This window comes from Pan troglodytes, chromosome 5 (genome assembly GCF_028858775.2).
Source record: "Pan troglodytes isolate AG18354 chromosome 5, NHGRI_mPanTro3-v2.0_pri, whole genome shotgun sequence".
Lineage (NCBI taxonomy): Eukaryota > Metazoa > Chordata > Mammalia > Primates > Hominidae > Pan > Pan troglodytes.
This window is the reverse complement of record NC_072403.2, coordinates 161,811,787-161,823,316: the sequence shown is the minus strand read 5'-3', so window position 1 is coordinate 161,823,316 and position 11,530 is coordinate 161,811,787. Positions and strand designations below refer to the sequence as shown.

The 11,530-nt window shown below is 51.0% G+C and overlaps 2 protein-coding genes across 14 annotated transcripts in view; one reads left to right on the top strand and one right to left on the bottom strand.

Moving 5' to 3' along the window:
• Nucleotides 1–5,524, bottom strand: part of LOC112209499 (UL16-binding protein 2) — a 29,851-nt gene extending 24,327 nt beyond the window's left edge. For 7 of the 13 annotated variants that reach the window (XM_054686417.2, XM_054686413.2, XM_054686414.2 and 4 more), the window contains exons 1-2: nucleotides 1,727–1,819; nucleotides 1,068–1,594 (exon numbers count right to left, since the gene is read on the bottom strand). The gene's annotated coding sequence lies outside the window, so the exon portion shown is untranslated. Of the gene's footprint in view, nucleotides 1–40; nucleotides 193–1,067; nucleotides 1,595–1,726; nucleotides 1,820–5,389 lie in introns of those variants that run through there. The other 6 variants (XM_054686416.2, XM_054686412.2, XM_054686419.2 and 3 more) reach the window with 5 other exon arrangements.
• RAET1G (retinoic acid early transcript 1G) lies at nucleotides 1,802–9,256 on the top strand. The gene is made up of 5 exons (XM_518800.7): nucleotides 1,802–1,905; nucleotides 5,025–5,288; nucleotides 5,517–5,798; nucleotides 6,456–6,666; nucleotides 7,769–9,256. Exons 1-5 carry the CDS (start codon nucleotides 1,821–1,823, stop codon nucleotides 7,932–7,934), a joined length of 1,008 nt encoding a protein of 335 aa, XP_518800.3. The 5' UTR covers nucleotides 1,802–1,820; the 3' UTR covers nucleotides 7,935–9,256.
• The last annotated feature ends 2,274 nt before the right edge of the window (nucleotides 9,257–11,530 follow it).

The window sequence follows — 11,530 nt, the reverse complement described above, 5'->3', positions numbered from 1 at the left end:
CCACTTCCAGATGCCCTCATGATAATTAAGACAAGGATACAATTGGGGTTTCCTTTTGAGGATGGCTGCAGGGACCATCCAGGGACTGAGCAGAGGTGTGGGTGCAGCCATGGATCCAGGCATCAATGGTTGGCCACAGATGGGTGTGCTGCAAAGTGAGCTCCACGCATGCATAGACCCCTCCCTTGCCTCCTGCTCCCATGGGAAACACAATTGATCACATTCTAATTGAGCAACAGTAGGCCACTAGGGCTTTTTTCCCTCAAAAGCTGTAAACAGATCTAGTATATTCTCAAAGACCTCATGCTTCCAGTAGAGAAGCAAAGAAATGTGTGAGCATTTGTCACACAGGGAGATCCGGATACGCTCCATCACTGTGGATCCAGGCCTCAGGGAGCAGGAGGGTGTTCCTTCATGTGGGAAGATGAGGGACACACATGGGAGGGGGTATTTGTGCACGGCTTGGAAGGATGGCTGGTCCTTGCCCAGGGGGAACAGGCCCAAAGCAAGCGCTGGCAGTTAGTAGCTATGGGGAGCTTTCATTTGAACCTGCTCTCCTGAGTCCCCTGGGCCATCCCCACACCTGGTGGGGCACTGTTCTAAGGGGAGCTCAGGGCCAATCTCTGATGTGCTTTCTAAATCAGCAAGGTGTCTCACAGGTTGTGATTTTAGAGACAAGGTTTTCAATGCTTTGCATTAAAATGCAAAGATTTTAATGAGCAGAGTCTTTTTGCCAATCCGCATTGGGCAGATCCCAGCAAGACATATATTTTTAAGATAATTTTTAAACCTGTTTAATTTTGGTAAAAAAGTAGAACATAAAATTTACTATCTTAACCAATTGTTTAGTGTACAATATCTTCTTTGAAGCCTCTGAAAACCTGGTGCTTCTGTAATAAAATCTAGCCCCGGGCCAGGCGTGGTAGCTCACCCTTGTGATCTCAGCACTTTGAGAGGCCGTGTCGGGCTGATCACTTGAGCCCAGGAGTCCAAAGCCAGCCTGGGCAACATGGTGAAACCCCGTCTCCACTAAAATACAAAACTTAACCGGGCTTGGTGGTGCGCACCTGTGGTCCCAGCTACTTGGGAGGCTGAAGCAAGAGAATCGTTTGAATTCGCGAGGCAGAGGTTGCAGCGAACCCAGATCGCGCCGCTGCACTCCAGCCTGGGCGGCAGAGCGAGACTCTGTCACGAAGAAAAAAAAGAAAAGAAAGAAAAACCAACCAACCAAACAAACAAACCTAGCCCAGGCTATAACCACGTCCACTCGGGATTTGGGATGAGGCCGCGGGGATGGGACTGGGCTTGGGTCTGCGCACAGGACGGTGGGTGGGGGACACTCTGCAACGCAGGGAGAGGGAAGGCGGGTGTCGCAGGTACAGGCGAGGACAGGGAGACCCTGTCGCGGCTGAACACTTCTGTGCATTTTCTTCACCTTTCTGTGCATCGGTATCCACATTGGATTAATACAAAATGAAAAAATTGCGGTGATGATTACATGAGGGGGTCATGGAAAGAAGCCTTTGGCAGGACTGGTCCCGGGCAGGCAGCCAGCAAAGTCTGACTGGCTGAAGCAGGGGGAAGTGCGCGAGCGCTGAAATAGAAAGTGAGGTAGACTTGGTTGAGCAACTTGGCTGAGAGACACCTGATTGGCTAGCGGCTCAGCAAAGGGGGTGTGTTTCCTCCGAGGGGCGGGGCAGAAGGAGTGCTAGAGTTTAGGGCTTACTGTAGGTTAGGGCTGCATTCAGACAGCCTGCGAGCCGCCAGGTGATCCACGGGCTGGGCTTCGCTTCTGCTGTCCCCTGCGATCCAACTCCCCAATGGCAGCGGCCGCCAGCCCCGCGTTCCTTCTACGCCTCCCGCTTCTGCTCCTGCTGTCCAGCTGGTGCAGGACCGGGCTGGCCGGTGAGTTCGGGGATGGAGCCTAAGCGGGGCGGAGGCCAACCGTGGGGGGCTGTGGACTGCGGGCTTCAGAGGAGGGGAGGCTTCTGGAAGGACCCGTGCGATCACCCCGGACTGCGCCCCCGCTCAGTTTCCCTCCGCGTCTCCTTCCCGCCGGATCCGCTCCCGGAGGCTACTTATCCTCCGAGGGGAGGAGCTGGTCAGAGAGGAGGCTGGAAAGGAACCCCCAGAGAGTGGAGGGGCCAGAGGGCTGCAGAGGGCGACGTGGAGCGGGGATCCCTAGTGCAGCCCGGCAGTCCCACCCGCCCTCGGGAAGGAGAAACCAGAGCCCCCAGAACCCGAGCTGGGGTCAGGACAGGGGTGAAGTGGGGTTGCACAGGGACACAATCACAGACACTCCCACCAGCCACCAGCCTGCTCTGTTCTCACCCGCTCTCAACCACACAAACCCTCCAGCACCCCCAGGGCTGCGTGCCCTTTAATTTTTCCCTGCACTTTCCTGTAGACACTCACCTGCACCCAGCGGCTCAGCAGACACTTCCCACCCTCCCCTCACCATCCACTGCCACCACCCAGGTAACATCCTCTTACTCCCCACCTCAGCCCAGCTGGTCACCCCAGAGGTCTCCCCATCCATGAAGGGGCCCTCGCGACCTCTTACACCACGTGACACCTTCTGCCTCTTGCCTGAGGACACACTCCAGCAAACACACCCCAAGCTCCCCACAGAACCTGTGCAGGGGGCATGGGAAGCACCATTTCCTCCAGGATGACCCTGGGAACTCTGGTGAGTAGAGGCACCCACTTCTGCCCTTGGGGCCCAGACCTGCCTGTTGTTCCTACTGGGGCGCCAGCGTCATAGAGAATAGTCAGTGTGTAGACAGGGGTCAGCAAACCCTTTCTAGAAAGGGAGGAAGGATGCCCTGTGATCTTTGCAGGCCGTGGGTTCTCCGTCTCAGTGTCCAGTCCTGTCCCTTTGTAGAGCAACAGCAGGCAATGGCAACCTGCAAATGAGGGGGGACCAGATTTGGACCCTGTCCTAGGTCGCTGACCCCAGATGAGGGGATTACAGTGTACCAGCAAATAGTACCCCATCCCCTATGGTGTCATCTCCAAGTGGTGTCTCAGGTGTCAGTTGGAGAGTAGAAGGTGGTCCTACCTTGCCTGTGGCTTTTGGGTGGTGTGGATGTGATGGGAGTGGGGGTCCCATGGTTCAGGGTCTACTCTCCCCTCCTTTGCTGCTGAGTGGCATCTATGGTCCACGGGGGCCATCAGTGACCTTCCCTGAAACCTGAGGTGTAAGCTGAGGGTAAGGGGGTGCAGCCACGTGGTGTCCTGGGAATTGGGGCCAACTGCTTGCGCAGCTTCCCGGTTCCCTGTGGCCCTTCTCCTGCCCATCCCTGGAGAACCACCTGTGTCTTCTCACTGCCAGGCCTCTCTTCCTAATGACCTAGAGGGTGAGGAGCCCACCCGTAATGGGCAGCTCTGAGGCTGGATGGTCACGGCCCTTCCACGACTAAAGGCCCCATCTCTGCCAAGGCCCAGTAGTCTACAGGAGACACTTTTTAATGTTGAGATTTCCTTGCTGTGAGTGGCGGTGCCTTGCTTCTGAACATTCACATGGAATCTATGTTGTGATTCCCCAATTAGACATTGGAACCACATGTACCTCTAGGATCTTAGGGGGTCTTGGGTCATTGGGCACTTAAGGCAGGTCCAGCCTCGCTCATTCATGGATTGCCTGTGGCTGCTTTTGAGCTTCAACAGCAGAGCTGAGTAGTTACAATGGAGAATATGTTCCCTGCACACCTTTACATGTTTACAAAATTGCCCTTCATAGCAAACTCTAGTGGCCATAAATACGTTTGGAGAAGCCCACAAAGAATCATTGCACTTGCTGCGGGGTTAAAGGGTCCTTCCTCACTGGAAACTGGTGTCTTCTTCTAGTCATGGGTTCAGGGTCTGAGAAGTGGCTTTATTCTGCAAATTAGGCAAAGCAGCCTCGTTCTTGAAGGACTAGCTACTTTCAGCCTCCTGGTCATCCATCATTTGTTTTATCTCTGTTTCTTGTAATTATTTAAATCCAGCACTATTCAGGTTGGGTTTCCATCTCTTCTGGATCTTGGACCCCTTTGTTCTATGAGCCATGGGCATAGCTTTGTATGACTGAGGTCTCCAGCTGGCATTGTGACTTCTCTAATCATTTCCATCATTGCACCCTCCTTGCTCCTGACAGTTGACAGCCTCCACCTGGAATCTGTTATTTCAGGATTTTTCATCCCATTACTACTGGGAGCCCATTTCAGGAAGAGCATCTCCTGCCCCCAACCCTGGCCTTCAGCAATAGGCATCCCTGAGCTTCATCCCATTCTGGTGCCTTCTCATGGGGCCTTCTTTTTATGCCAGGTAAACAGGAGTCCTCCAGGCTTCCCATGAGCACAGCAGATGGACATTGTTCTGGATTTTCACACTCAGACCCCTCCAGCCTGGGCACTTCTCTGAGCCTGTGATCCCTCCATCTACTGCCTGCCTTAGATTTTCAGATTTTTCTATTTCTTGCTGTGTGGACCATCCCTTTGTCCAAGGTTTCAGGAAGGCATCCTCATAGTAGATGAGCACCACCACCAGGGGCTTTGCCAACGTGTTAAATCCTGTGACCATGACAATTAACTCTTCTTTATCCAACTGGGTTCCATCCTCACTCCGTCCCACCATGCACCAGTATCCTCAGGTGCAGCCCCCACACCCTGTCCCACCTCCCACAGTCCATGTGGGCTACTGCTGAAGATCCTCTGCCATCCAGGCCCTTCCTCCTCTAGAAGTCCTGGCACCTTTCTAGCAAGGTCATGTGTTGACCGATGTGGACAGAGGGGCAGTGGGACATGTCTGGGGACATGTGGTTTCTCAGCAGGCAGAGACCTCCTCCTCCTCCTCCTCCTCTTTGCCCTCATGGAAGTGGGGAGCACTCGCCTTAATCTTGTGGACACCACAGTTCTGGAGGGGGCACTCCTTGCTGGGCCAGCCCAGCCCTCCAGAGGCTTCCTCTTATTGTCACAGTGTGGAGGAGGGGTATCTAGGGGTCTTTTTCTCCCCACCCAACTCTCACCTGCCTTTCTCCACAGACCCTCACTCTCTTTGCTATGACATCACCGTCATCCCTAAGTTCAGACCTGGACCACGGTGGTGTGCGGTTCAAGGCCAGGTGGATAAAAAGACTTTTCTTCGCTATGACTGTGGCAACAAGAGAGTCATACCCATCAGTCACTTGGGGAAGAAACTAAATGTCACAAAGGCCTGGAAAGCACAGAACCCAGTACTGAGAGAGGTGGTAGACATGCTCACAGAGCAACTACTTGGCATTCAGCTGGAGAATTACATACCAAGAGGTAAGTTTCAGATGGCCCAGGACAGGAGGGAGCAGATACAGTGGTAGGTTAGAGACATTTATAGTTTTCATGTAAAAATACAAATAGGAAGGTCATCTTACCCCGCAAGACGTCTAGAGGCAAGGCCAGGATGTGGCAGAGCAAGTAAGACCAGGAAATTGCAAGTGGAAGAGGATGGGGGCTCAATATCTGTCAAGGCCAGAGCTGATCTCTCTCTGATGGGGGCAGAACCCCTCACCCTGCAGGCAAGGATGTCTTGTGAGCAGAAAGCCGAAGGACACAGCAGCGGATCTTGGCAGTTCAGTTTCGATGGACAGATCTTCCTCCTCTTTGACTCAGAGAAGAGAATGTGGACAACGGTTCATCCTGGAGCCAGAAAGATGAAAGAAAAGTGGGAGAATGACAAGGATATGACCATGTCCTTCCATTACATCTCAATGGGAGACTGCACAGGATGGCTTGAGGACTTCTTGATGGGCATGGACAGCACCCTGGAGCCAAGTGCAGGAGGTAACAGGAGAAAAAGAAACGGGGATCTCAAATGAGATCAGAAATGGTGATCTCAAGAAGTTAGTTCTTGAGTTCAGCTTCAATCATCCCAGTGTACACGTTTAGGTTAAAATGACCTCCTCGTGGGGTGCTCCTCCTGGGGGTGCTGGCATGCCTGTGCTCTCCCACCCTCCTCTTCCTTCTCCCTCCTGACTCCTATTCCTCACTGCACTTGCTTCTGTTCCCCACACTGTGGATTTCTCACCAGCCTCGAAACTGCAGGTGTCACTATTTTCAGGCCTTTCTCCTTAGTGTTCCCTCTTGAGAATCACTTTTCCTTTCCTCCTCTGGTCTGTTTCTGGAAATCCATCAAAACCTCCTCCAAGGCCAGCCTCGAGACCCTCCCCTCCCCCACCCTGGAGTGTCACCTCCTCTTCCGCCACAGCAGGAGGGTGGGCTTTGCTGTCACCTTGCTTCCCTCAGCAGCTCTGTGAGCTCCTGAGGCCAAGGGACACCCCCTCTCCCTTCTTACCCCAGGAACTGTCCCAGGGGCTGCCCCATAGCAGAGGGGACAAAACCTCTGCCTTCCAGGATGACCTGGGTCAGCAGGAGCTGAGGAGGCATCTCCTCAGATTTGGGGCCTGGACAAGGGTTGTCACTCTTGTGCTTCCATTTCAGCACCACCCACCATGTCCTCAGGCACAGCCCAACCCAGGGCCACGGCCACCACCCTCATCCTTTGCTGCCTCCTCATCATGTGTCTCCTCATGTGCCCCAGGCACAGTCTGACCCAAAGCCATGGCCACCACCCTCAGTCCCTGCAGCCTCCTCCTCATCCTCCCCTGCTTCATCCTACCTGGCTGCTGAGGAGAGTCCTTTGGAGTGACAGGTATGGGGGCAGAATTGGGAATGGAGCAAAGGGCAGGTGGGTGAGGAGGGAGGACAGGGATGGAGAATTCCCAGAGTACCACCCCTCCCGATGGCTGGAACCTTCTCATCCTGACATGAGACAGGTGAATGAGACCTTGTGTTGCTTGTTGGAAATGACCTGGGCAGCTCTGCCCTGAGTTCTGATGGATTCTCACCATCAAAGGCCAGAGGGAAAGGTGCAGTGGTGCCATACCAAGGCTCAGGGTCTGTTGAGCTTGAGAGGGTTTAGCAAATTCAGGCCTGATTCAGAGCAGGTTTCTGTTCAGGAAGGGTGTGTGGCCTGCAGGCAGCAGGAATTCAGACATGGGCAGTCCTCTTAATTGGGTTAGGTGCATCATGGTAGCTTTACATGAGGTGTGACAAGGGAAGGGGGATTCCATCTCTGAGGCTAAGAGAGAGATATGTGTGGGCGGCAAGCCACCCAGGTGCCAAGGCAAGAGACTGAAGGCACAAGCTGTTCCAGTATAATAAAGAAAATACTTAAAATAAGAATAGTTGTATTAGACATAGAATATAGACATGATTATCTATGAATATTATCAATCATTAGTCTGTAGTGTTACTCTTTTTTCCAATGTTATAATAATCTCTGTTCCACAATTATAACCTAGGAAAAACCAGGCCATGCAGAGACAGGAGCTGAAGGGACACGGTGAGAAGTGACCAGAAGACAAGAGTGTGAGCCCTCTGTCATGCCCAGACAGGGCCAGTAGTGGGCTCCTCGGTCTAGCGGTAGCGCCAGTGCCTGGGAAGGCACCTGTTACTTAGCAGACCAGGAAAAGGAGTTTCCTTTTCCCCGGGGGAGTTAGAGAAGACTCTGCTCCACCACCTCTTGTGGAAGGCCTGACATCAGTCAAGCCTGCCCGCAGCCATCCGGAGGCCTAAACGTCTCCCTGTGATGCTGTGCTTCAGGGTCACGCTCCTGGTCCGCTTTCATGTTCCGCCCTGTACACCTGGCTCCGCCTTCTAGATAGCGGTAGCAGAATTAGTGAAAGTATTGAAGTCCGACAAATACATAGAAGAAACAATGACGTAAGCTGTCCTCTCTCTCTCCGCCTCAGCTACCAAATAGCGAAGCGCCCCTTGTCTGGTGGACACGTGACTCGCGTGACGTTACCTATCATTGGAGACGACTCACACTCCTTACCCTGCCCTCTTGCCTTGTATACAATAAATAACGGCGCAGCCAGGTATTCGGAGCCACTACAGGTCTCCATATCTTGGTGATTCCCTGGGCCCAGCTGTCTTTTCTTCCGTCTCTTTGTCTTGTGTCTTTATTTCTACGATCTCTCATCTCCGCACACGAAGAGAAAAACCCACAGGCCCTGTAGGGCTGGTCCCTACAACTATGAGTGTAATCCCAGAAGGAGGGGTCTGGGAGAGCCTTGGTACACCTAATTGAAAAGGAGGGGGTGCAGGGCTGCCTTCCCACAGAAAGTGACTTGGGTTCCAGGAATTAAGGTGGAAGGCAAAGAGTAGAGGCTGCTCATGAAAAAAATTTTTAAAAAGTCAGTCCCATGGACCCATGGGGTTCGAGTCCAGACCTTGAGGCAGCTCCCTTGCCATCACCCTCCTGCACACCCCAGATCCTGAGCCCGCTGATGGCCCTGCCAGGAGCAGAGTGGACTCAGACATGGGGGACCTGAGCTGCTGCTTAAGTCCATGGGCACCACTGGGCTGGACAAGGAATGAACAAGGTGGAACAGGGACAGTCACCTTCAGAGCTATGGGTGCTGATTGCAGTGTGAGGAGAGGCTGAGGAAGAAGGGGAAGGAGGAATATTTGCCTGCAGGCCCACCCAATGCCAAGGACACAGGAATACAGAGCCCTCTCTTTGGATGGGCTCCCCCTACCCCTTGCCATGTTTTAGGCCTTCTCATCAGATGGTAGAGAGGGCCTTGAGTGAGGGAGCAGGCCCATCACTACCAGCTTCAGTCCTGCAGGCCCCTCCACTCCATCCCCTGGTCAGGTGCAGGGCCTGGGCTGACACCGTGATTTGACGAAGGAGGAAAGAGGTTGCTCCAAGCTGCAGGTGCCAGGGTTGGGGCTCAATGGAAAAACGGGTCCTTTAGTGCAGTGGGCTCTGAGACGTGGAGTGCCTAGGGAAAGACTGCCCTGGAAAAGTGATCCAGGTTCTCCTTCATCTCTTAAACCAACATTTGTGTCCTTTTTGAAAGTTAAAGATGATACCAAAAAGCCCCTGTGAGCAGGGTCTTGATCAAACTCGCCCTTCTGTCTGGCCACCTGCCCACCACCTACTGTGTATGTCCAGTGGCCTCCAGCAGATCATGATGACACCATGGACCCAATAGCTCATTCACTACCTTGATTCCTTTTGTCAATAATTTTACCAGCGGTTATTCCTAACATCTTATGCTATTTTTTATTGGTGCTACCTGATGGAATTCCTGCAATTAAAGTTCTGGCTGACTAAACAAGGTATGTCAACATTTTCTTTCTTCTGCTTTTGTTTGAAAAATCAAGTACTTTTTGAATGATGACCTCTTTCTTCCAAATGATACAGTCAGTAAAACAATCATGTTAGACTTCAGACCTCCAGGGTTTCTTTCTGTGTCCTGAAGGATAATTCTTTATTTAATAAGAAAAAATTATATTAATGATTATTTCCTCAGCAATTTATTGCTCTGTACTAATATTTCAACATAGAGTTCTATTTCCCAAAAATCTACTGAGTTTAGAATTTTCTTGTATTACCCAGTAGAGAATTAATGTTATTTCATTTTTCCTCCACGATGTGAGTAATAAATGAGTGATTCTGCTAGATTTTGTGTGGAAACAGAGAATCTACAAAACGTGGCTGAAGAAAATCAGGGACAATACAAATACATGGAAAAATAATTTATGCTCATGGGTTAGAAGATACAATATAGCTAAAATGGCCATACTTCCAAAAGCAATTTATAGATGCAACACTATCCCTATCGAACCAACATCATTTTTCACAAAATTAGAAAAATCTAATCTAAAAGTTATTTGGAATTAAAACAGACCCAAATAGCCAAAACAATCATACGCAAAAAAAAAAAAAAAAGCCAGGGGCATCTCACTGCCAGACTTCAAACTATAATATAAGGCTACAGTGATCAAAACAGAATGGTACTGGTACAAAAATAGACACTTAGATCAGTGGAACACAATAGAGAACTCAGAAAGAATCCTTCACACCTACAGCCGTCTAACCTTCAACAAAATCAACAAATAGTGCTGGGATAACTGGCTAGCCATGTGTGGAAGAATGAAACTGAAGCCCTGCCTTTCACCATATAAGTAAAATAACTCGACATGGACTAAAGATTTAAATGTAAGTCCTAAAACTATAAAAATCCTGGAAGATAACCTTGGAAATATCACTCTGGACATAGGGCCTGGCGAAGATTTCATGATGAAGACACCCAAAGCAATTGCAACCAAAACCGAAAATTGCCAAATGGGACTTCATTAAACTAAAGAGCTTCTGCAGAGCAAAGGAAACTAGCAACACAGTAAACAGCCTATAGAATGGGAGAAATAGCTGAAAACTATGCATCTGGCAAAGCTCTAATATCCAGAATCTACAAGGAACTTAAACAACTCAACAAGCAAGAACAAGCAAGGCCTTCTGGGTTTGGCCTCTTCAATTTGGTGTCCACATCAGCCTGGACCTCAGAGAGGGAGTGTACAGGGAAGAGCGCCGAGCATGCCGTCAGTCCTCCACATCCTTTTGCAGCTGGCCCACTCTCTGAGCATTTTCCTGGATCTTGGCTTCAAATTTACCACCAAGCTCCTGGCAGTCAGCCCTGGCCACAGCACTATCCTGGACCATCGTGATGGCCTGGTGGTTGGCCTCCACATCAAGAAACAGATTTGTTATGTCCGGGGAAAAGCCATGCAGGCTTTCCTTTAAGCTCTTTCAGATGGGGCCAAAATGCACTTGCAGGAAGGTGTCCATGTGGGGCAGCAGCACCCGCTCCAAGGATCTACCAGACAACTCCAGCTCTGTTTGATTTGCCACACTGCAGCTGTGAGGTTACTAGCCAGGGCTTTCCCCGGGCCTGGTAGGCTGTCACCTGGGGGAATGTCATCCTGGAGATCTCCCAGGAGGGATTCCTGCTGCTCCTGTTGCACTTCAGCCTCATTGATCTCCACAGCCAGGTGGCGTGACTTTAACTTCCTGGCCGTCTGGAGCACCCTGTGGACATGGCTGCTGTGAGTGGATGTAGAATTTCTCTGTTTTGCAAGCAGCTGTGAAGGTAACCAGCTAGGACTTCTGGAAAAGCCTTGTTTTCACAGCCCCTTAATCTCAGGCTGGCTCCCTCTTTATGCCTTCCCTTGGGGACCCCTGCTGGGTGCCCTCATCTCTCAGTGAGCTACTGAGAGGCAGGTGCCTGCCCAGAGTGAATGTGAAGCTCCTGCAGTCTGATTTGGGCCTGCACTTGGCCTGCCATGGCCCCAGCCTGCTGCCCTGCCACAGCCAGGAGCCATTTCAACCGTTTTCAAATGTACAGGCATCTATTTAAAATGGCAGTATCTGTGCCTGCTCAGGCAATCCTGAACCTTCTTAACCTGAACTTTTTCCTCCTAAAGCAATGACCACTTTAAAACAGGCAACATTAGCTTTTGATTGCTATTGTAAGAAATTACAAATTTAGTGGCTTAAAATAACACAAATTTGTTCTCTTACCATTCTAGAGATCTGAAGTTGGAATGGATCTCAATGGGCTAACATCACTGTGTTGTCAGGGCTGTTATTTCAGGAGACTCTCGGGGAGAACCTGTTTCCTTCTCCCCTTTTCCAGCTTCTCCAACTGCCCACATCCATGGCT

Bases quoted from the DNA above. Each gene is read 5' to 3' on its own strand.
- RAET1G (XM_518800.7), top strand. From the start codon at position 1,821: ATGGCAGCGGCCGCCAGCCCCGCGTTCCTTCTACGCCTCCCGCTTCTG. The intron at 5,289-5,516 runs GTAAGTTTCAGA...TGATGGGGGCAG, and splicing joins GGAGAATTACATACCAAGAG to AACCCCTCACCCTGCAGGCA. The intron at 6,667-7,768 runs GTATGGGGGCAG...TCTCCGCCTCAG, and splicing joins AGAGTCCTTTGGAGTGACAG to CTACCAAATAGCGAAGCGCC.